This window comes from Dendrobates tinctorius, unplaced genomic scaffold, assembly GCF_039654945.1.
Source record: "Dendrobates tinctorius isolate UK_male_01 unplaced genomic scaffold, ASM3965494v1 ptg000116l, whole genome shotgun sequence".
NCBI lineage: Eukaryota > Metazoa > Chordata > Amphibia > Anura > Dendrobatidae > Dendrobates > Dendrobates tinctorius.
In genome coordinates, this window is record NW_027361784.1 from 1,086,309 (window position 1) to 1,110,186 (window position 23,878).

The window sequence follows — 23,878 nt, forward strand, 5'->3', positions numbered from 1 at the left end:
CTTTGAGTCCCTCATTCATACATGAAACAAGAAGTGTCTGCTTATGTGTCACACACCACATGGCCAGCTAGGGTTGGTAAATGTTACAATGACATTTCCCAGTGAATGCATTTGTATTGGTTGAAAGCAATGTTAAAGTTGAAAAACGCTTCAAAAACGCTGCGTCTGAACATAGCCCAAGTGGGGGAGGAACATTTTGGGCTGGGGTTAATTATTTTGCCTTATATACTAGTCATTAACCTGGAAAGGATGTACCTTTACATATTTCCCAGCAAAATCCGTTTTGGTTTCATTTTGGTATGTTTTGGGTGCACCGGTAAAAATGGCATGAAACTCTGACAACATTGTTTAAAGCTGTGAACTAGGAGTCAGGCATGCTTCCAGGGGCAAGCCCCATGATGTCCCCGTGTCATTTGAGCAGTGTTTCCATCATTTTCAGACGTTTTTAGACCTTGAAAGGACCCCGGGGGGGATTGTGTAAAAAATGCTCGGGTCTCCCATAGACTTACATTGGGCTCGTTGTTCTGTCCGAGTACCCGAGTATTCCAATTTGCTCGACCCGAGTAACGAGCACCCGAGCATTTTAGTGCTCGCCCATCACTAGTTAGGATGGGATGCAGTCTGAAAAAACACAGCTCCCGGGACCTGTGTCTAAATGACAGAGGAGGTGTATGATAAACACACCGGAGATATGGTGAGCTGCATGAGAAGGGTTATGACAGGAGAAGAAATAAATATTCTCAGCTGACATGGATTTTTTTTTTCTCCAGCCTCAGTCCTCTGTGCTCAGTCAGATGAGGAGAAAATGTATTTCTTCTACTGTCACACACTTCTCCGGCAGCATCGTTATGTGTACTTACGATACAACTCCTCTGTAAGTTGAGACAAGATCTCAAGAGCTGTGTTTCTTCAGATTTCGGCCCATCCTGACACATGACTAGAAAAAACTGCTGCTTGAATTATGTGATGAGGCCATTTTATTACATCCTTGGAGAACCCCTTTAAAACTATCAACCCTTTAGACAATTCCAAGACTGTTTAGTGCAAGGACTTACAGTAGAAAGTCTATGTCTGCTTTTAGTTCCTCCCTTTTCCTAATTCTAATTTAAAAAAGCTGTCCGAGATTAGAAAAAAAGATTTACTATAAAAAAACAAACAGGGCAACCTCTGCCTAAAGGGAATATGTTAACAGAAAATGACCTATTGTTTACATCAGTTTTTTGTGTTAAATATTTTTTTTATTTTGGTAATGTTTTTCCCATATCTGATCTCTAATGCTTCCTGTTCTTTCAGGAAATTCCCATGTACATTTGCAGCAAAAGACTCACTCCCTATCTTTTGTATTGGAGCATCTAATGAGCTTGTGCAAAGGTCGTTGTCAAGGTAAGGGGAGCAGGGTCAGCAGTGAATGGGGGATCCTGTATTTAAACCTTTAAGGTATCTTGCAGATGCTCTCCTTTGAGGGGGGTTGAGCACCTTTGGGGACTATTTTTATTTAACTTGGGTCTCATTAAAAAAATTGCACTGCTTTCCTTTTATCATCTGTTTGCTGCACTTCTTTTTGCAGAATGAGTTGACTGAGCATCCATCAGTTAGCTCGTTCTGACAGTCTGGCTGAGAGTTTGTTTTTTTCTGAGCTCCTCTGCTAATTTACGACCACAGACCAAATCAAAGTTGAATGTGCAGAAATATGAAGAGCCTGTAAAAGCAAAACAGTGAAAATTTTTTAATGAACCCCAGTTGCAAAAAAAATGCTAGCCCCAAATAAGGTACATGCAATTAACTAAAAAATTGTGGCTAACCCCTTTAAAGGGCATGCCATAAATCTTATTTACTTTTTATAACATAGCATTTTTACATAAAACACATAGTTAAGAGCTCTGCACTCTTTCACCATAAGGAGAGTGTTATTCTCGAGTCCCTTCTTTCGTTTGATTATGAAAAGAGCTGTACTAGGATTACTTTGGGAATTTTTGCAAATTGGAACTAGGACTGTCAACCTTGCGTGACCCAATACAAAGCGCCCACGATCCTCAGCCTTTCGAATGCTGACAAGCTCTGAATAATTTAGAACATGGTGAAACCTGTGGGTTTATCAAGCCTCTGCTGAAATCGCTACTTAGAAACAGATATTGCACGCATCAGCCAAGGTAACTGGGACACTGGCTTTTCTGAGTAAGGATTACACAGTTTTATATAATTAAGGTTAACAGCACAAAGGTAATACACATTCAACTGAACTGCCCGCAGTCACCCTAAAGAAAAAGAACATTAAAAAAAGGACCACACTAAACTCACCAAGAAACATTTTGTACCAGAACCCAAGTATAGATAATGAATTTAGAGGTAATTTACGGTAGTAGTTTTACTATAATGATACAGTTACTATAATGGGTGTCCTCTACCACTGATTCCCATCTTACTACATTCACACTCTATGTCTCTCATTAATAGTTGATCAAGCACTAAATCAGATTCAAGGAACCCATACTTTTTGTAGGATAAATAGGCTCACAGCACTTTTCTTAATACCGTACCCCGTGATGTAACCATCCTGGTCACTTTTGAAATATTGAACCTTTAAAAAGTGGTGTCACTATAATGAGTGATATATCTCCTCATCCTGCATGCTCTATGTCAGTGTCCCTCAAGGTTTTGTCCTGAGACCCCTACTCTTCTTCATTTATACCTTTGGCCTGGGACAATACACAAAAGTCCTATGGCTTCCATTACCACCTATACAGTGAGGACACTCAGGTCTACATCTCTGGCCCAGACATCACCTTTTGGCAGTCCAGAATATCAGAGGGCCTATCAGCCATATCCTCCTTCTTGTCCTCTCGCTTCCTAAAGTTCAACATGGACAAAACTAAACTCAAAATTTTTTCCTCCATCTCACCTAGCTCCGCTATCTGATCTATCTATCACAATAAATAACATCACACTTTCCACTGTACCGGAAGTCCGCTGCCTCGGAGTAACACTCGACTCGGCACTATCCTTCAAACCACACATCCAAGCTCTTACCACATCATGCCACCTCCAACTCAACAAAATTTCTAGAGTCCTTTCCTCAACTCTTAATTTATTAAAATGTTATTGCAGTAGTCAAATCAGTAGATAAGAAGGGCATGCACTATCTTCCTCTGGGACCTCCCTGCTAACACTCTGGCACATCTCCAGTCCGTCTTCAACTCTGCTGCCCAACTAATCCACTTCTCTCCTTGCTACTCCTCGGCTTCTCTTTACAAATCTCCTCAATAGCTTCCAATTCCCCAATGTATCCAGTTCAAATCATCAACATTGACCTACAAAGCCGACCATAATGTGTCACCTCTATATATCTCCAAACTAATCTCCTGATATCTTCCAATATGTAATCTTGGGTCCTCCCAAGACCTCCTTCTCTACTAAAAACTCGTATGTTGCTCACCCAGTCACCTCCAAGACTTCTCCCAAGCATCCCCCATTCTCTGGAATTCTGTGCCCCAACACATCCAATTATTAATCACATTCGAAATGTTCAGACGGAACTTGAAAGCCCATCTCTTCAAAAAAGCATACAGCCTGCACTGACCACGCTGCCACCTCACCACCACCGGAGATAATGCAAATCCCCAACCTACTGTCTCCTTCCTCATTATCCTCTAGATTGTAAATCCTTTCCCCTCTGTACCCGTCTGCCATTGTTATTTTGCTGATTGTAATTTATATTTTATGTGTAAATTTTTTTAACATCGACAGCACCATGGAATCAATGGTGCACTAAAAATAAATAATAATAATATCAAATCGTAATTTTATTTGTAACAGATATTCTTTGCTTATGTCAATACCAGAACTACAGATGAGTGGATCGATCCGCTGAGGATTGAGTTTGGGTATAATTTCCTGAAATTCACATTTCCATGCAAATTCGAATACTTTGAAATGCAAACATATTATTTTCTGGTTAGCCAATAAAGGTATCACTCTGAGAATACTTTTGTCATCATTGGGCGGAAAAGTATTCACATCGATTCACTATAGGCCAGAAAATTCAGCTGCGTGATGTCAAGACGTTCACCACAACCTTACAATGTCAGTGATTGGGCTGAAAGTCTTGGCCCATAGTGAAGAAGACAGAGATGTAACACACGATGCCAGAAAGAAGAGGACCGAATGGTAGGTAGAGAACAGTGGAGCGGCCGGACAGATGAGCTGAGTGTTAGTTTCTTTTGGTTTTACATCTTGTATTCATTATGCTCTAGGGTGTGGAAAGAATCAAATCTTCTGTAAAAATTTGGAAAGGCCGACAAACTCGAATGCCAGACGATTCACCCACCAGTAGCCAAACTATTGGTTTAATACTGTCCAAAAAACCTCCTGAAGAAAGCCCTGTGATCCTCCTACTAGCCAGCATCCACATCACATATTCGTCACGCCACAACAATGGCATTGTACCAGGCCGGCTAATCAAAAGAGTAGCCAAGGATGCTGATAGGTAGGAGAAGGTTCACTGCGCTCCTGTCTGGTGGCCACAGATCAATGATGCTGTTGCTGGACCAGGTCCTGTGAATCGATTCACACCATCCCTAGTACTTTAAGACAGGACTTGTTATTTATCTTTCTGTAAACCGTGGAAAATACAATGGTTCCATGCTTCTTAATATACCACAATTTTTTTCTTTTAGGTTTTTCTGACGTAACACTGGGTGGCACGGTGGCTCAGTGGTTAGCCTGGGTTCGAATCCCACCAAGGACAACATCTGCAAGGAGTTTGTATGTTCTCCCCGTGTTTGCGTGGGTTTCCTCCGGGTACTCCGGTTTCCTCCCACATTCTAAAGACATACTAATAGGGAATTTAGATTGTGAGCCCCATCGGGGACAGTGATGATGATGTGTGCAAACTGTAAAGCGCTGAGGAATATGTTAGCGCTATATAAAAATAAAGATTATTACTATTATTATCAAAAATCAGTTTCAATGAAAACAAGCAAAAAAAAAGTCGATATTGTAATTTTCTTTTGTCATTTCTTGTTTTTTTATTAAGCAATCACTACTTCTGCCTGAATCGTGAGTCACATACCATCTCGGTTGGTATCCATTTGCCGAAAGATTTTATCTGTCCTTTTCTCAGGTGTAGACTCGTCCTCTGGCATTTTCATCACTGATGAAACCATCTTGTAGATCGCCTGTAAAATAGATTGTATTCATCACAGTGCCAGGTAGTCATACAGTTGTAGGTGACCCTTTTGTGATAGGAGGCATGAGCCACCACATAGAGGACTGGTGTATCTCATCAATGATATCTGCCGTCTCACCTACTAATTTGTGTGAAACTCGGGGGTAATTAAGGAGTCAATCGAAAAAAATAAATAACAGGATAATATTCATTACAAGATACTACTACTTAGTACTAGACTGCAGAACGTAGAGCAAAAATGTGCTCAAATACAGAACAAAAATACCTCCATAAAACCATATATCACTGCGCTTAGATCCTCAAATACTATGCCAATGTGAAATGAGTTCAGATATGTATAAAGCACACCTCTCCTTTTTTCACTGACAGGAGGTTCTTATCAATATCTTTACGGGTACAATGGAGCTGCAGTCTGGTCACGCTGCCTACAATCCTGTTAGCTTATGTTACAACTGCCTCCATTCACACAGTGGAGGAGAAATTGATTTTCTGAATTAGTGCAGATGCTGCTGTGATCACAGGACACTATTAACCTGAGACCATTGATTGTGCAGCCGATACTCTGGTAAATGTTTTAGATTACAATGGGTGGGCGGAGTTTCACATGGGTAGTCACTAGTAATGGGCGAACGTGCTCGTATAACGTCTTATCCGGGCGTGCTCAGGTGTTATCCGAGTATCTTGGGCGTGCTCGTATATTATGTCCGTGTCTCTGCGGCTGCATGATCTGCAGCTGTTAGACAGCCTGAACACATGCAGGGATTGCCTGTTTGTTAGGGAATCCCCACATGTGTTCAGTCTGTCTAACAACTGCAATCATGCAGCCGCGGGGACTCAAACACAATATACGAGGTTTCCGAAGATACTCGGATAACACCCGAGCACGCCCAGATAAGACGTTATCCGACCACGTTCGCTCATCACTAGTAGCCACACCATTTAGATATTTCTCAAAATTTATTATATATCTCAAATGTCTCTTTTTTTTGTTTTTTTGCTATTTCCTACTTTTAGCTGAAATCTCTCACTCTTTGTCCCTTTAAAGTCCCTAATTTTAAATTGATAATTGCAATATAAGTATCTATTTTTTACCATCCAAAAAGTTGGTAGGTATAGATAAAATATGTAAAATATTTTAGCTAAGCCATTAATTATTTTCATATACACTACAGTTAAAATGATGCTAGAGGTCTCACCAGAAACCCTGAGTCTGACTTTCTCCATCCCATCATAGAGTAAGCCTGTGAGTCTTACTTGCCTGTATACTAAACCTGTGAGTCCTACTTTCTCAACCTTCTTGTAAAGTAAGCCAGTAAATCCTACTTTCCTGTATACTAAACCTGTGAGTCCTACTTCCTCTATCTACTTATAAATTAAGACTGTGAGTCCTACTTTCTACATCCACCCATAAAGTAAGCATGTAAGACCTACTTTTTCCACTAACTTATAAAGTAAGCATGTGAGACCTATTTTCTCCACTTACTTGTAAGGTAAGCATGTGAGACCTACAGTACTTTCTCCACCCATACATAAAGTAAGCCCATGATTCCACCCACTCCTAAAGAATGAGTGAGTATGGGAACAGTGATGATGATGTCTGTAAAGCGCTGTGGAATTAATGGAGCTATATAAGTGAGTAAAAATAAATAAAAATAAATAAATACTTCTCACTAGTACAGAAAACCTGAAAGTACTGCGGCCTTATTCCACCCACACACTGTTGATTAACATCTTTATTGACATGATCACTTAAGGATAAAAAGCTGTCAATTAGTTTGTAGTGAAAGAAAGCCGGACTCATAAGCCTTCTTCATGAGTCCTGACAAACTTTAGAAAGTTTTTTATACTAAAATACTAAATAAAGTAATTGAGAACTATATATCCCCTAACCCATCATCTCCACCTGTATCATATGTTGTTCTCAGCTAGGTGACCTGACCTATTATATTATGCTAATCATTGTAAAAATAGGGAATATGGAACTCTCTATAAACGCCACCAGCAGTAGACCTTTACTGTAATAAGCGAAAGTATGTGGCATTGTCTCTGTATAACTGTCAGGCTCTGAATGATGAGTGTGATATTTATACAAATACTAATTAACATAAGGAATATTAACATTGGTCCATAAGGAAAGCTGCAAATTAACATTGGGACTATAGTGAGCAAATGTAAAATCTAGCATTCTAATATTTTTCTATTATCCATTTATTGCTTTCACTATTTTTCAGTTCACGTATACTTTGTCTATTACATGAAAACAAATCCTGTTCCTACATGGGAACAGTCAAAAGATAAAGAGGCAATGAATATGTAAAAAACAAATGCTTCTGTGGTGTTGTTATCAGTGTGTCAAAAGTGGGAGAAGAGGGTTGCATTGACAATCCAACACAATGGGCATCACTTTGAACACATTTTATAAATAGTCATAAACTTGTAAATAACTCATGAAAGAATAAAGTTATGTTAAAACCAAGCACACCATTGTTTTTCTTGTGAAATTGTCAATAAATTTGATGTGTCACATGGCCCTCTTCCCATTGGAAAAAATAAAGTTGGATTCAAAATGGCCGACTTCAAAATGGCCGTCATTGTCACCACCCATCTTGAAAAGTTTCCCCCCTCCCATACTGTATACTAATATGACACAAACAGGAAGTTGATATCACCGACCATTCCCATTTTCTTTAGGTGTATCCATATAAATGGCCCACCCTGTAGTTCCTTTTTAAAAATAATAGCTTCTCAGTGACCTAAATAAAAAATATATATATTGCGCCGTTTCTGATATAAAGAAAAACGTATAATTCTGTGGGAAAATTCAGGAAGTCAATGGAGCCAATAGATGTTTTCAGATGCTACCAATCATGCTTGTTACGTTTCATGATCAGCTTCATATAGACTTCTATTGACTCATTTTAATGGAGCCAACAGAAGTCTAAGACAAGCTGACCATATGCAGCAATGATAAAAATCCAAAAGTGCAAGAGGGTCTTATCAAACTAATGAAGATTGATCAATAGACAATTATGTTCACCTTATAGGGTTATGTAAGACACAACCACAAAAATTGAATAAATTGCAGCTGCTGCAGCTTCCAGAGAATTGAATATGAAATATGCCACGGGCAATGGAAGTAACCTATGCTGCTGGAGAAATGACAAGCCACGTTTCAGAGACACTTCAACTACTTCTTCAGGACAACCACAAATGAAAAAGAATGTTAGTTTATTGTCAACACATATCAGAGTCACTCTGACTCCTTTTTCAGGACAACCACAAATGAAAAGGAGTTGGAGTGACTCTGAAACGCGTTGATAATAAACCAACATTCTTTTTCATTTGTGGTTGTCCTGAAGAAGTAGTTGAAGTGTCTCTGAAACGTGTTGACAATAAACCAACATTTGTTTTTCATTTGTGGTTGTCCAGAAGAAGGAACCGGAGTGACTTTGAAACATGTTGATGAAAACTAATGTTGGTTTATTATTCGTGGTTGTCCTGAAGAAGGAGTTGGAGTGACTCTGAAACATGTTGATGAAAACTAATGTTGGTTTATTATTCGTGGTTGTCCTGAAGAAGGAGTTGGAGTGACTCTGAAACATGTTGATGAAAACTAATGTTGGTTTATTATTCGTGGTTGTGCTGAAGAAGGAGTTGGAGTGACTCTGAAACATGTTGATGAAAACTAATGTTGGTTTATTATTCGTGGTTGTCCTGAAGAAGGAGTTGGAGTGACTTTGAAACATGTTGATGAAAACTAATGTTGGTTTATTATTCGTGGTTGTCCTGAAGAAGGAGTTGGAGTGACTCTGAAACATGTTGATGAAAACTAATGTTGGTTTATTATTCGTGGTTGTCCTGAAGAAGGAGTTGGAGTGACTCTGAAACATGTTGATGAAAACTAATGTTGGTTTATTATTCGTGGTTGTCCTGAAGAAGGAGTTGGAGTGACTCTGAAACATGTTGATGAAAACTAATGTTGGTTTATTATTCGTGGTTGTGCTGAAGAAGGAGTTGGAGTGACTCTGAAACATGTTGATGAAAACTAATGTTGGTTTATTATTCGTGGTTGTCCTGAAGAAGGAGTTGGAGTGACTCTGAAACATGTTGATAATAAACCAACAATCTTTTTGATTTGTGGTTGTCCTGAAGAAGGAGTTGGAGTGACTCTGAAACGCGTTGACAATAACCCAACATTCCATATTCCATCGTGGCTTGTCATTTCTCCAGCAATGCCGGATACTTCCATCGCCCGTGGCATATTTCATGTGCAGCAATGAGCAGTTACTGTGTAAGCTCGGTAGAATTTCTGACTTCCATAAGATCCACTGAAGTTAATAAAAACCATAGAAGTCAATGAGAAGTTGAACATAAGCAGTAAAGATAGCATTAATTGACTTTTATAAACCAGTGAAGTCAAAAAAGCCCACAGAAGTCTATGGGAAGCTGAGCATAAGCATTAACAAAGCAGTTCCTGTGCATGATCGGGTAACATTCATTGACTTTTATGAACTCCAGTGAAATCAATAAAGCTCGTAGAAGTCTATGAGAAGCTGAGCCTGGACAAATTGCTGCAGATCAATAGGTATCTGGGATCATATCCAAATATTGAACCCAGACCTTTGTATATTATGCATTAAAACCCCCTTTAATACTGACATTTCGGATGGGTTTACACTTTTATTTAATCACTAGAAGTTTTTCATTTTTGGTGAGTTAAATGGAAATATTTTTGTAAGAGTAATTCAGCAGATACAATGGAACAGGATAAAGTACCTGTACGATTTCCAACATTTCCGATTTGCTGATATAGCCATTTCCATCGAGGTCGTACATACTAAACGCCCACTTCAGCTTCTGTTCCAGTTTCCCTCTGGACGTCACACTCAACGCTATGATAAATTCTCTAAAATCAATTGTCCCATCACCGTTAGCATCAAAAGTACGGAATACATGTTCTGCAAATTTGGAAGCGTCCCCATAAGGGAAGAAATTCCCATATATTTTCTTAAACTCCTCCATTGTTAAATGTCCACTTGGACAGTCTCTCAAGAAGCCTTTGTACCACTCCTGGATTTCATGTTCTGTAAAGTCTGTGCTTTCTAGTAAGTCCTGCATGACCTCAGGGCGCAGCTTGCTGTTCTGTTTCCCCATGATGGCGTGTAGTTTTCAACTAGAAACAGAAAAACACAACAGTGGTAAATATTTTATAACATGTAATGCATTATTATCTTTTGTTGATCGGTGAAGCTGTGTATCATTCTATTCGCTTTTTCTTTTATATAAGTCCTCTCCTCCAATGAAATGATCAAGCAGAAGTCTGGTGAAATAGCAGATGGCCGAGCATGAATGTCTATTTTAATGGGGAGAAGATTAGGCTGCTGCCAGACCTTTCTCACTCTTTTATTTTTTGCATAATGACGACATAATGTCAAACTAAGCAACATCTAATGAATGGAGAACATATGAGCAAAGCTCAATAACTGTACACTGTTTATTCCTCCTTTTTCTGCTGAACATGCAAATCTCATGTAGGGGTCAATGAATAACCATATAAACCTGGTAGATACAACCAAGAATGCAAACTCATAACCTGCGAAAACACTAACCAACTATCGAAGGTTGCAAATAAGGAATTATATCAAGATTTAATAGGTGGAAACTCTGCTGTCACAACGTCCTGTTTCATACTCAGAATAGACTATACCTATTAGTTGAGGAGTAAAATACTATTGTCACGACTCTGTTGTTGGATGTCCCAGGACCAGGGGCTCTTTCCCTGTCCCTAACGCTAGGGGTGTCCTAGCTCGCCCTGCTCCCCGGATTACTTTTGATGGTGAAGATGCCGGGGCCACGTGCTGGGAAGAGGGAAGTAGTAGTGTACTACTGTATAATACACCAACCAGACTAACAAGGTAATACGAACAGGAATAACTAAAAATACCAAATATACTCACTCGGACAACAGAGGAACACCAGGGAGTGGAGAATGGGGTTAAACCAAAGTAGGAGAAGAAAGAGAATTATCACACACTTAAAACCTAGCGACAGTCACAGATAAATCCACCAAACTCTTCTCCAATAATAACCACCACCAACCTCCAGCAATGCAGCATAAGCTTGATCTGACAATGAGTACTAGCCAGGGCCCAGATTATATAGGAGATGGGAGTGGCTAACAGTGCACAGCTGAGAACCTTAATGCAGGAAAGCTTCCAGGAGGTCTCAACTGTAGCAGATTAACCCCTGCACTGCTAAAGGAAACTTGCACCGTTTAATAAGAAGGTGATGTGCTTGTATTCAGTGCAGGCGTAGGAGAAATCAGACGCTTCGGTCTTCTGGCTCCTCTCTGTCGTGGAAAACCCATGACAACTATTGTACTGTGTCCCAAGAACAGGGGTGCGGATTGTAGGATGGAGTCTGAGTTGTGGTCTATGTCCAGATCTCTGTTATCAAAAATGTATATAGCATAGTCTAGTCCATGTCTAAAAGGAAATAATACTTATTACCCTATAATTAGTTATATTTATATAGAATTTATTACAATTTTACTTGTATAGTTATATCAGTAAACTTGCCCTAAATTAGGAGAATAACCAAATACTAATTTTAAGTAGAGTTGAGCAAATTTGTTCGGGATCCCTCTTATTTGGCAAGCTACATGTGTCGCGGCTGTGTCACAGTGACAGCACATGCATGGAGAACCCGTTTGTTGGGCTTTACATGCATGTGCTGTGACACAACCGCGACACATGCAGCTGCGGCGGCGATCAGCTGAACAGCTGGCACGATCAAGGAAGCCGGGTTCCCTCTGCAGCTTATTCGGTAAGAGCTATAGCTTGCCAAATAAGAGGGAACCCGAACAAACTCGCTCAACTAATTGTAAGGTGATTTATGCTTCAGATTGTGCTGGACTTCCTGCTGTGGTAGAGGTAGAAGGAGCTATATTATTTAATGTGCAGTGAAAAGAAATCTACAATCATAGTTTTTATGTATACAGCTCCAGCTATATGGTGAGTTTCCTCTATATTAACATATGAATCAACTTTTGTAACTGGTTGTATAAATATACTTTTTATCATCTATCCAAGTACAGTGGATGCAATGAAAAAAGAATGGAAACATTCTAATTTTTTTTTGTCTCAGACCATAAATACTGTATGACAGGGCCATTATCTTTTCCAGATGATCATTACGAAGAAAATAGCCTATATTTTTAATGTCAATGACACTTGAATGACGTACGAGCAAATTATTTTTATACTTGGGGACAATAAACTTTGGTTTTAAGGTCACAAACAAGGCAATATGTTTCTCAGCACAAAAGTGTCATTAGGCATATTAAATGGTTGTAGCTTAATATATCATCATTTTTCTGACACACGAAGTCATCAGGGGGTAGCACTGAGATCACTTGCCACAGCTTTGTCACTGCCATCCCCTGATAATGTTCTGTTTCAGGTGGTGATGAAGAAGTGACAGCAGCTCCAGTGGCTACCACCACAATTTTTCTGTGCATCTTTGGTTGCTGCTGCAACAGTTTCTGATTCTATCACCGCCATCTCTTTCCTGGAAATGAGACACCATCAGGGGGTGGTGATAGAAGCAGTGTGAGTGTCGGCAAAGCCACCCCACAGCTTCAATCACCACCCTAAAATGAATCATCATCAGAGGGTGGTAATAGAAGAAAGGTGAGTGACAATAGCACCGCCCACCTGATGACAATTCATTTGAAGGTGGGGTGATAGAAGCTCTGTGTTTGCGCTGCTGTCACTCACCCTGCTTCTATCACCGCTGTCTGATGATGGGCAGAAGTGTGGCAGTCGCCTCTGAAGATGTGGGTGGCAGGCAAAGATTAAGTGCAGAAGCTACTGAAGCTGTGGTCACTTTTCACTCACCCACCCTGAAATAGGACATCATCAGGGGAAAGCAGTGACAAAGCTGTGGTAAATGACCACATCGTCAACCCCCGATGACCTGCTGTTTCAGAGGGAGAGATATAAAGGTAAAAGTGACTGCAGGAGCATTTTCTTTTGATGTCCCCTTTCAGATTCTTCTAAAACGAAATGTCACAGAAAGTAAACAAAAAAATGACAGATATAGGGATTAGCTGTACAGGGAGAATGATAGGAAATTTTACAATATAGCAAATTACAAAAGTGATTAAGGCTTCAACATAGATATTTATAAAGGGTAGTATATGTATCGGACAACCCCTTTAAGTATATCATCACAACATGGAAGATACGGGGAACTACATGCACATAAACAAACTATAACAGTTAAGACAACATCTATTGTGATTAATCCAACAGAACCACGTGGTAATATTATGTACCTACACTACTCAACACTGAAATTGCAGCACCAAGAAAGAAAAGATGTGGAATTGTGAAAATCACAGGATAATTTCTGGACTTGCCTCCCATTGAGCAGATCTGGGACATTAATGGTTGGCAATTACAAAGCAGCTGCCAGCAGCGGATCTTGATGATTTCCCCAACTGAACTTAGCATGGCAGAACATCCCTCAGATAACCATTAATAACTTCATTGATAGCAGCCAGGGCTGAAAGCATGGACATTTCCAAATATATTGTTTCTAAGTGATACTAAATAAATTGAGATTGTTTAATTTTTTTTTTCATTTTGCAATCATTTGCATATCAATAAGGTCCTATCGCCCATTTATTTGTATATTATCATAGCCTAAGGTATGTATTATTAAAATGGACTTATGTTAGCTGCTTTTATTTATATACTTACCTTCTGTCATCTGTATTGTTCCATTATGACAATGCATTCTATAATGACTATATAATAATACCCTCACATAGAGAGTTTTGGGACTGTTATACCTTCACACATATCTAAAAGGCTCAATGGTATTATATCCCGATTGACTGTTTGCTAATTATGTTTGTCTTTTAGGTACCGTACATTGAATGCTATCATACCTTCATACGTCTTCTTATATTCTATATATTCTTCAGGTCATAAATTGGTATTTTTGACAATTATTTAATACCTTGCAGGTGCATTATGTCCATTATGGCACCATAAATATTCCGGGCTAATTTTTTCTGTACTGTAGTCCATTACAGATTTATTTATTCACTATTTTCTTGTTTCCATATGAAGATATTTCTTGTATTTTTTATATATATTCAATAAACTTTATATTTGTTATATATTTGATCAGTCTGTCTCCCTCTGCCGCTGTAGTTTTATGCAGATCAGTAATTTGTCTATCCATCCTGTGATTTACATAATTCCAACACTTTTCCGTCCATACAAATCCAACAAAAGAAAAATTGTTCATTACGCATTACGGAAAAGATTTTTTATCTAACAGTATTGCTTCTAAGAAAGAACATCTCCCAACATACGTCACCAGAAAGAACATTGCCGGGTAGAAAATAAAAGAGTGTATCCATAGAGTTTGCCTCCTGAATTGTAAATCCTACAGCAATCTTAACAAACCTTCATAGATGGTGTCTTTAGTATGTCATACATTAGATGCTTTAGATTAAAGGGGTGGTCCAGGCTTGGGGCTCAAGTCTGAAGTCACTCTTGTGCATCTTCAGGGTGTGCACAATGTGTGCTGTCAGGATTCTCCATTCAGGATCGGGCAGTCATGCCAGATTCCGACTAGACGTTTCCGGTCTTGCTCAATTCACTTGTATTGAGCAAGCCAGCACACGTCTAGTTGGCATGTGACAACATGTATGCAAATCACATAGTCCACCTGCTCTCGACACAAGAGAATCTTTACAGAGCGCACACTGCACATAGAGTGACTGCAGACTTGAGCCCCAAGTCTGAACAACCCCTTTAAATACCGCAGCTTGGTTCTCTCTCGTCAATGATGGTAGATATTGGAGAAAATAAGCGTCGATTTTTGCTTATTGGCTTGTCTTCCTTACCCAAAGGGCTGCTCAGAATGAAATCAATTGGGTCCACCAGGACAAATATTTATAAAGGCCAAACATAAATATGCAACCTGAACACCTCAAAATTCAATTTCTCAGCCATCTTGGTTTATATTGATTAAATACTGCATGAATCAATTTATCAGTCAGTGGGACTGAAAGGATAGAGTAGATGGTGTACCGTAGGATGGGCTTTCTAGTCGTTTGTGCAAATCTTTTCAGCTGGCCCATTACACCACTCCAAGACCTAATCAGCCGTGACACTATTTGTGTATTTCACACTCCAGCGGCCATGAGGCTTTCAATTATAAAATGTTTGCATGGGATACATTACATGCCCGTTACCTAAAAAATGACAGGAATTAGCAAATCTCCTGTAGACATTGCCCATAATCATCATAATCATAATCCAAAGGATCTCAAGAACAGGGCTCAGAAACCCAGGAGCCAGACATAGCAGAGCTCCCTCTTGAATGCAGCCTAGGTGTGCATGCTCAACCATTCACTGCATATGGGATGGCTGCAAATAGCAGAGCATCTGTTTTCGGCTTTCTCCAGCAGCTCCACAAACAATGAATTGACCGTGGTGGATGACCATGTGCACCTCAGCTCCATGCGAACAGTGGCTTTGCAGGGTCTGGCTCCTGGGCGCCAGATCATGGGTTCACGGTGGGTCCTCCCAGTGGTCGGAGCCTCAGCAATCAGTAGGTTATCCCCTATTCTGTGTTTTTTATATAGTTTTTTTTTAGATAAAGGCAGGAGTGGATCCAAAATAAAGGAAAATTCTAAAAGCAAAACCGATGGGTTTTTTTTTTTAGTTAGAAAAATATTCAGGATTGAGAGTCCTCAGTAGTTGATACCTTTTAATGGCTAACTGAAAAGATGGTAACACATTGCAAGCTTTCGAGACTACTCAGGTCTCTTCATCAGGCTAGACTAATACAAAATCTGAAGTTTTTTAGTTATTCACTGATGTGTTTGGCTCAAAAACTATACAAATAACTACAGTAGCTTAAAAGGCTTTATCATGCATTGTATAAACAACATTTCCTAGAAACCTGACTCCTACCATAAAAATCTGGTTGTAAAGAACACTAACATATAAGCCTGTGTGACTTGTTGGCTGCACAGGGGTCCATACAATAAAGGGTTTAAGACAAGTATCTGGCTTCCCCCCTATCCTCTCTCTGCTCCCTCAAATTCTACATGGCTCCTTTAAATATTATACAAACACTGCATCATCCCACTCAGCCATTGTGTCTAAAGTCTGCAGATGGAGTTTCAAGAGGAAGGCATTTCAATTCAGGTAGTGAGCCACCTTCATAGTGAATTACCCCTTCAATGCACTACCCTAGACCACCAGGGACGTCCTCGTTAACAATGTCTTCACCCTTGATCATTAGGATGTTTACTATTAACTCTCAGACACTACTAGCCCACCAGACTTTTCTACCAGGCATGTTATAAGTTCCCCTTCACTATCAATAACCTTTTAGTATCCTAAACCACCAGGGCTGTTGCCATTTTCCCTTCACTGTCCTACACCAACATGGATGATATTAATAACCTTTTAGTACCCTAGTCCACCAGGGATGTTGTCAATAATCCCTTCAGTACAATAGATCACCAAGATTGTTATCAATAATTTCTTTATTACACTAGACCACAAGGGATGTTATCAATAATTCCTTAAGTACCCTACACCACCAGGAAAGTTATCAATTACCCTTTCAGTACCCTACACCAGCAGGAAAGTTATCAATTACCCTTTCAGTACCCTACACCTCCAGGAAAGTTATCAATTACCCTTTCAGTACCCTACACCTCCAGGAAAGTTATCAATTACCCTTTCAGTACCCTACACAACCAGTACTGTACACTTTTTAATACATTACACAACCAGAGTGGTTACAATAACCCCCCTTTCAGTACCCTAGGCCACCAGGGATGTTACCGATCCATGCAGGTATGAGTCAAGCTGTTTTTACAGTCATTATTTATTTTATAGAAGTTGTTTTTGCCCAAGAATCCTCTATTGTCTGCATCCTCACCTGGAGAGCTAGAGAATATATTATGGCTAAATGTACAAAAAAACCCATTATCCTAGTACATAAATTTCACCCGTTCACAATGACTTTTTCTCTGTAGTACAGGCGATGAGATGTGATACACTTAAGCGCTGGTACAAGGTAAAAAGAAGTCTGTAAGACGGCATTTCTTAGATATACCGAGACGCGTGGTCTTTGAAGTGATCTACAACACAGGCGAGGAGGATGCGCCATGTTACATGCTCCTCTATATAAATATTCATGGAGGATGAGTCACCGGCTGCAATACAGATTCTTCCTGAGGAAATCCAGCAGAAATATATTATGCTAACATTCGGCACAAACAATACAGTCAGCTGCGGTATAATAAGCCGCATTCTCCCTCCAATCAATGGCACTGACGCTACTTGATTAACTGATGTCGTCCAGTAACCAATGTCCAAAAACGTCCACAATCAGCCCCTAAATGGGGTCTGGAGGCCATATCTAAGCTCTACGTCAATCTAACACTGTGTTCACAACATTTGCTATGTGGAGTCTTGGTGGAGTCCATTCATGAATCGACTGTGGCGGATTTTATGGACTTATAATGGGGTCCGCTGAGGTTCCAGATAAGGGGTAGCCCACTTTAATTGATGAGCTGGGGACGTGATTTTTTTTGGTGCTAATATACTATATACATATTTCAGGTTCTCCTCCTGTTATGGTAGCCTTCCTCATGGGCTACACAGCTCGTCTGTCCACAAAATGGCTGCTGGCAGAAGATCATGTGACCAGTTCAATCTCCTTCAAATATAAACAGCTCACATGGGAAAGCTGCTTCTCAATTGGTTGAGTCTGGTCACATGCTCCCCCCGTCAGCAGCCATTTTGAGAGCAAGAGAGTAGTGCAGCCTTTAAGTAGGCCCTAACAGAAGGAAAATGTCTACTACTTATATATTAGTAAGCGCCACAAAATCATGTCACCGATGCATTTGGCAAGATAAGGATAAAATGGACAACCCCTTTTAAGATTTGTATCTTTATTTCAGCAATAATGGCACTGGGCGCTACTCTATAATTTTTCTGTGAAATGTGACAGAACTGTAGCTGTGGAAAAGCAGACTTGTATAAAATGTACGGTAAAAGATGATATAACTGTAATTAAAGAGACCCTATAGACCTCATTTATCAAAACCATCTAACAGGTAAAATGGCCTTGTTGCCTCTAGCAACCAAAGTGCAGATTTTATTTCCGGGAGTAATGTCAGATACTGGTAATTATCTGATCGTGAATGACACATTTACAAGAGTGTGCAGATACAAAAAGATTTAACCACACACTGTGGCTCGTATTATTAATGGTCAGGAAGTAGTCAGGACTGTACTTATCAATGGCAGGGACAAATAACTATTACCTGGAAATCTTCTAGTCATCTGTTTCTACCATATACAGTTGTGCTCAAAAGTTTACATACCCCGGCAGAATTTTTGCTTTCTTGGCCTTTTTTCAGAGAATATGAATGATAACACCAAAACTTTTTCTTCACTCATGTGTTGTGAGCTCATCTGTTCATTCATCTTTTGTGTCCGAGGATCTCCCTCTTCTGGTGAAGGAAGGTAGTGAGGCTGATTACCAAACAACTGATCAGGTGGATGATGACTGGGTAACGGGAACTTCTGACTGGATATAAGGCAGCCGACGCCCTTCTGAGTTGCTGGTGATTTCTCTGCTGGATTCTTGGAGACCAGTCTGATTCCTTCATCCAAAGATAAGTTTTTGCACTGCTATTGAACTTATTAGTTTTGGTTTTGTTTACCTTGTTTTTTGGAGTTCAGCCATCCCTGGCCGGGGGTGTGCTGGATTCTTTTTCCTTGATCAGTGTTCTCTTTTGCTCTGCTTCCAGAATATTCTGAGTGCTGATATAGGGTTTGAAGTCTAGTGACTTCAGGGTCGTTTTTGCTTATCAGTTGTGTTGGTAATATTTTTTAGCAGGGTTTTCTCGGATTGCAAACAGCAGCTTTTCTATCCTGTCCTTTTTAGTTAGCTTGGGCCCCATCGTTTGCTCAACCTATCTTTCTATCTGTGTTAGTGCTTTCATCTTGCTTCACCGTCATTATATGTTGGGGGCTGCCTATTGCTTTGGGGTCTGCTCTGGGGCAGTCAGTTTTTCCCTTTTCTCTCTTTAGGCTTATGTAGATCTCCGGCTGTGACGAGGTGTCTAGGGTCACCGTAGGAACACTCCACGGCTACTGCTAGTTGTGTGATAGGATTAGGGGTCTGCAATCCGCTAGTTTCCAACCTCTCTGTTTTTCTGTGCTGAGCTTGTGTTTTGTTTTTTCCTCCTCAGTGACTCAATCATAACACTCATGGTTAGTGGTTGGCTGAAGCCATGTATTGTCAAACTACTGTGCTTTGTCTTTTTAAATCATGATGACAACCCAAAACATCCAAATGACCCTGATCAAAAGTTCACATACCCGGGTGATTTTGGCCTGATAACATGCACAGAAGTTGACACAAATGGGTTTGAATGGCTACTAAAGGTAACATCCTCACCTGTGACCTGTTTGCTTGTAATCATTGTGTGTGCATAAAAGCTGAGTGAGTTTCTCGGGTCCAGACAGACTCTTACATCTTTCATCCAGCCACTGATGTTTCTGGATTATGAGCCATAGGGAAAGCAAAAGAATTGTCAACGGATCTACAGGAAAAGGTAATTGAACTATATAAAACAGGAAAGGGATACAAAAAGATATCCAAGGAATTGATAATGCCAGTCAGCAGCGTTCAAACATCAGCTTAAAAACTGGACTCTCTGAAAACTAGCGGTGTGGCTGTTTTAAGATGCACATTAAGGAGGCACTTGAAGAAAATGGACTGCATGGTCGCGTCGCCAGAAGAAAGCCATTGCTGCGCAAATGCCACAAAGTGTCTCACCTACAATAAGCAAAACAGCACAGAGACAAGTCTCAAAACTTCTGGAACAAGGTAATTTGGAGTGATGAGACCAAAATTGAACTTTTTGACCACAACCATAAACGTTACATTTGGAGACAGGTCAACAAGGCCTATGATGTGAGGAACACCATTCCTACTGTAAAGCACGGAGGTGGATCACTGATGTTTTGGGGATGTGTTAGCTATAAAGGCACAGGAAACTTGGTCAAAGTTGAAGGAAAGATGAATGGATCATGTTATCAGCAAATACTGGAGGCAAATTTGCACTCATAAGCCCGGAAGCTGCGCATGGGACATACTTGGATATTCCAACATGACAACAATCCAAAGCACAAGGCCAAGTCGACCTGTCATTGGCTACAGCAAAACAAAGTGAAGGTTCTGGAGTGGTCATCTCAGTCTCCTGACCTCAATATCATTGAGCCACTCTGGGGAGATCTCAAGCACGCAGTTCATGCTAGACAGCCCTGGAATTTACAGAAACTGGAGGCTTTTTACCAAGAAGAGTGGGCAGCTTTACCATCTGAGAAAATAAAGAAACTCATCCACAACTACCACAAAAGACTTCAAGCTGTTGATGCGTTAGAGGGGGCAATACACGGTATTAAGAAATGGAGTATGAAAACTTTTGATCAGGGTCATTTGGATGTTTTGGGTTGTCATTATGACTGAAAAAGAGAAAACACAGTAGTTTGACAAAAAATGTCTTCACCCAACCACTAATCATGAGTGGAGAAAAAGTTTTGGTGATATCATTCATAATCTCTGAAAAAAGGCCAAGAAAGCAAAAATTCTGCCGGGGTATGTAAACTTTTGAGTACAACTGTATATCAATTTTTAAGAATCCCGGATGACAACTGTTATAGTCACGATTATAGATCTCATTAGGCATATCATCCTAAACCTAAACCCTTGGGCGGCACTAAAGCACAATAACACAAGCAGATCAAAATCTGATGTCATAAGTGTGAAGATCCCAGTATATATCAGATAGTTCCCTCCGTCAAGTGCCCCAGCCATTATTCCTGTCAACTCTCCCCCCAAAAATGTTTTTTTTTTCAGTAGGTAGACTGCAACATCCATGTCAGTACTTGCCCCTTCTGTTTATGCTTCTGTCATGGGGTAACACCACATGGCCATACATGACCGATAATAATTCAAATATAAATAATGACACTTAGACATTAATCGTGGAAGAAAAGTGGCGGTGTGTTTATTTTGGGTTAATATAAATAAATATTAAATTCCATTAATAAATACAACCATATAAATACCCAATATTACCAAAACCAAGAAACAATCCACCCCTTATCGGGCGATTTTCCACGAGCCAGGGCCCCGCTCCTCCACATAAACAGCCACTTTTCAACCATCGATTTTAAGTCTAAATTAAAAAAGTCCAGGCCTATGTCCGATAGATGAACCAAATCTTGCCTGTAGAGGCCCGCAATAAATCCCTCGAGTTCCACGTGTCTGAATGAAAAACCGTTAATTAGGGGTAGAAATTTTTGTAACCCCATATTAATACGTATACGAATTTTATTAAAAAAATAAGACCCATTTCTCTTCCATAGCAATCTCGGAACGATTTCCGAGAAAATGAAGGCTGCATTCGGAAAGGATTGTCTCAAGAATGATACATCCGATCTCATTATGGCTAGCAAATCCAGCATTCTCATTCTCCCTAGATCATTCCCTCCAACGTGAAATAATACAAAATCAGGTAAAGGAAATAAAGTAGAACATTTCTTAAACTCTAAGATGAAATTTGACCATTTCATTCCACGCAATCCGTGCCAGAATATCTGAATCGAAGCAGGGTTGAAAGACAAGTTCTCTGAGTAATAACGAAGCTTAGCCCTCTTCTGGGCCCAATAAACAAAAGAATGGCCGATAATCCAAACAACCAACGGGCCTGAAATTTAAATAAGATAGTAGTAATCATATAAATTATGCCGACTATAAATTTTAAATCTTGATGATTCCCATCTGCCCAATTTTTTGATTCTTGAATTAGATAGGCCAGCCCTGGCCCCCTCAGTTGCGGCCCCGATTCTAAATGAATGGGAGGTAATTTTTAGGTGTTCCTTACCAAGAATTTGCAGACATTTCTTCAATAAAAAATTAAATTGAAAATTGGTAACCGGAGAAAAGTCCAAGTGCACGAATAACGGGCCTGGGGATACTGGTCTAAGCCGAAACCATTTTTTAAAATTAACCACTGGGCATAGACCGGTCGGGAAAGCTGTTAATTTTAATTCTACAGCCTCTACCTGTTTGATCTGTTTTTGATTTTCTTATGAATAAAATTAAGAAATCGTCATATATCTCAACGTCCTAAGACAATAAACCGGATATCACAGTCTTTTTCAGAGATACCAATTCGCCGATACGAAGTGCTCCCAAAAAGGCAATTAAAAACGCAGCAGAAAACAATAAAGCTTCGTAGGTGTTGACGCAAACCTTGTGTAGAGAAACACAAAGGTCCTTCAACAATGAATGGGAAATAAGGCGTCTAGAATCTGGTGTAAAATTACTTTTTTTAAAACTTTTCAGAAACTGTCTAACAGAGAAAAAAGAGGAAAGAGGTTCACATCCGAAAATTTTTTGAAAAAATGATACTCCATAAATTGATTTATTCACTGCAGCGTAGGATAAGCCTTTATTTACTAAGTATTCCGTAAATTTCAAACCAGATAGTTGGTTGGAGTCTTTTGGATTTAGTTGAAAAATACTACAAAAACTAAGCCAATGCATCCATGCGGCCGAATAATCAGCCCATGATCGAGCGGAAAGTGATTGTTGAATAAAATGAGGAAATAGATCTGCACCAAGTCCCAAAATTCCTGAGGGCAGGGGGTCGCTTCTAGATCTGCATTTGGAACCTGTTGGTAAAATATCAACTGCTGATTTGACAGTAAAGAATCAGTCGCCTTTTTAAGATTACTAGCCCCCAAATTTGCTTTAAGCCAGATATTAAATTTCAAGCACAGTAATGTTAATTGCCTTAATATTTCAGCAGCCCATTTATTTTTCGAAGACAGGGTGTTGACGGACATGAGGAAGCCTTGATTTTCAGACCATAAGATGATCCTGGAATTCTGAAGAACGGATCCCCATAAGAAGATGCCCATGAGTGCAGCAATCAATTCTAATACTAAGTTGTCCTTATCTACCCCGACAGAAATCCAGGGTAGCGGAATCTTTTGGACAGTCCAGTGAGAGTTAAATAGAATTGCGCATCCTTCCGAGTTGCTAATCGAGAAATTAAACAGAAAATTATCCACTGAAATGAAATTCGATTGCCAACAAGACTTTCCATTAAAATCAGCAAGAAATCTTAACCAAATCTTGGCATCCTTCTTCAGGTCAGAGCAAATTCTGATATGAGAATTAGGGGATGAATATCCTATAGACGCTTCATACAGGCGTCTGGAAAATGGCCTACCTGTTGGAATAACCCTAGTTGCAAAATTGAGTATACCCAATAAAGATTGTAGGTTCTTTAAAGTAATCTTGTCTTTACTGACAAAGTTTACTAAGGCGTTGTGAAGTTTAGCTACCTTATCAGACGGAAGTCTTGATTCCATTACAGTAGAATCCAGTGTTATGCCTAAGAATTCAATACATCTACACGGCAAAACCGTCTTTTCATGTGCGATTGGAACTCCGAAATTCTCGCATAAACTAATAAAGTAAAAAAGAGCTCTGGAACAATCTAACGTGTTAGATGGGCCAACCAGTAAAAAATCATCCAAATAGTGTAAAATACCA

At 39.7% G+C, this 23,878-nt stretch overlaps 1 protein-coding gene across 1 annotated transcript in view; it reads right to left on the reverse strand.

Annotated features, from left to right (window-relative positions):
- Positions 1-23,878, reverse strand: part of NCALD (neurocalcin delta) — a 94,977-nt gene that overhangs the window by 13,054 nt on the left and 58,045 nt on the right. Inside the window, exons 2-3 of the mRNA XM_073590077.1 lie at positions 9,962-10,358; positions 5,069-5,174 (exon numbers count right to left, since the gene is read on the reverse strand). Coding sequence (XP_073446178.1) covers positions 5,069-5,174; positions 9,962-10,339 — 484 coding nt within the window. The 5' untranslated portion in view covers positions 10,340-10,358. The remainder of the gene's footprint in view (positions 1-5,068; positions 5,175-9,961; positions 10,359-23,878) is intronic.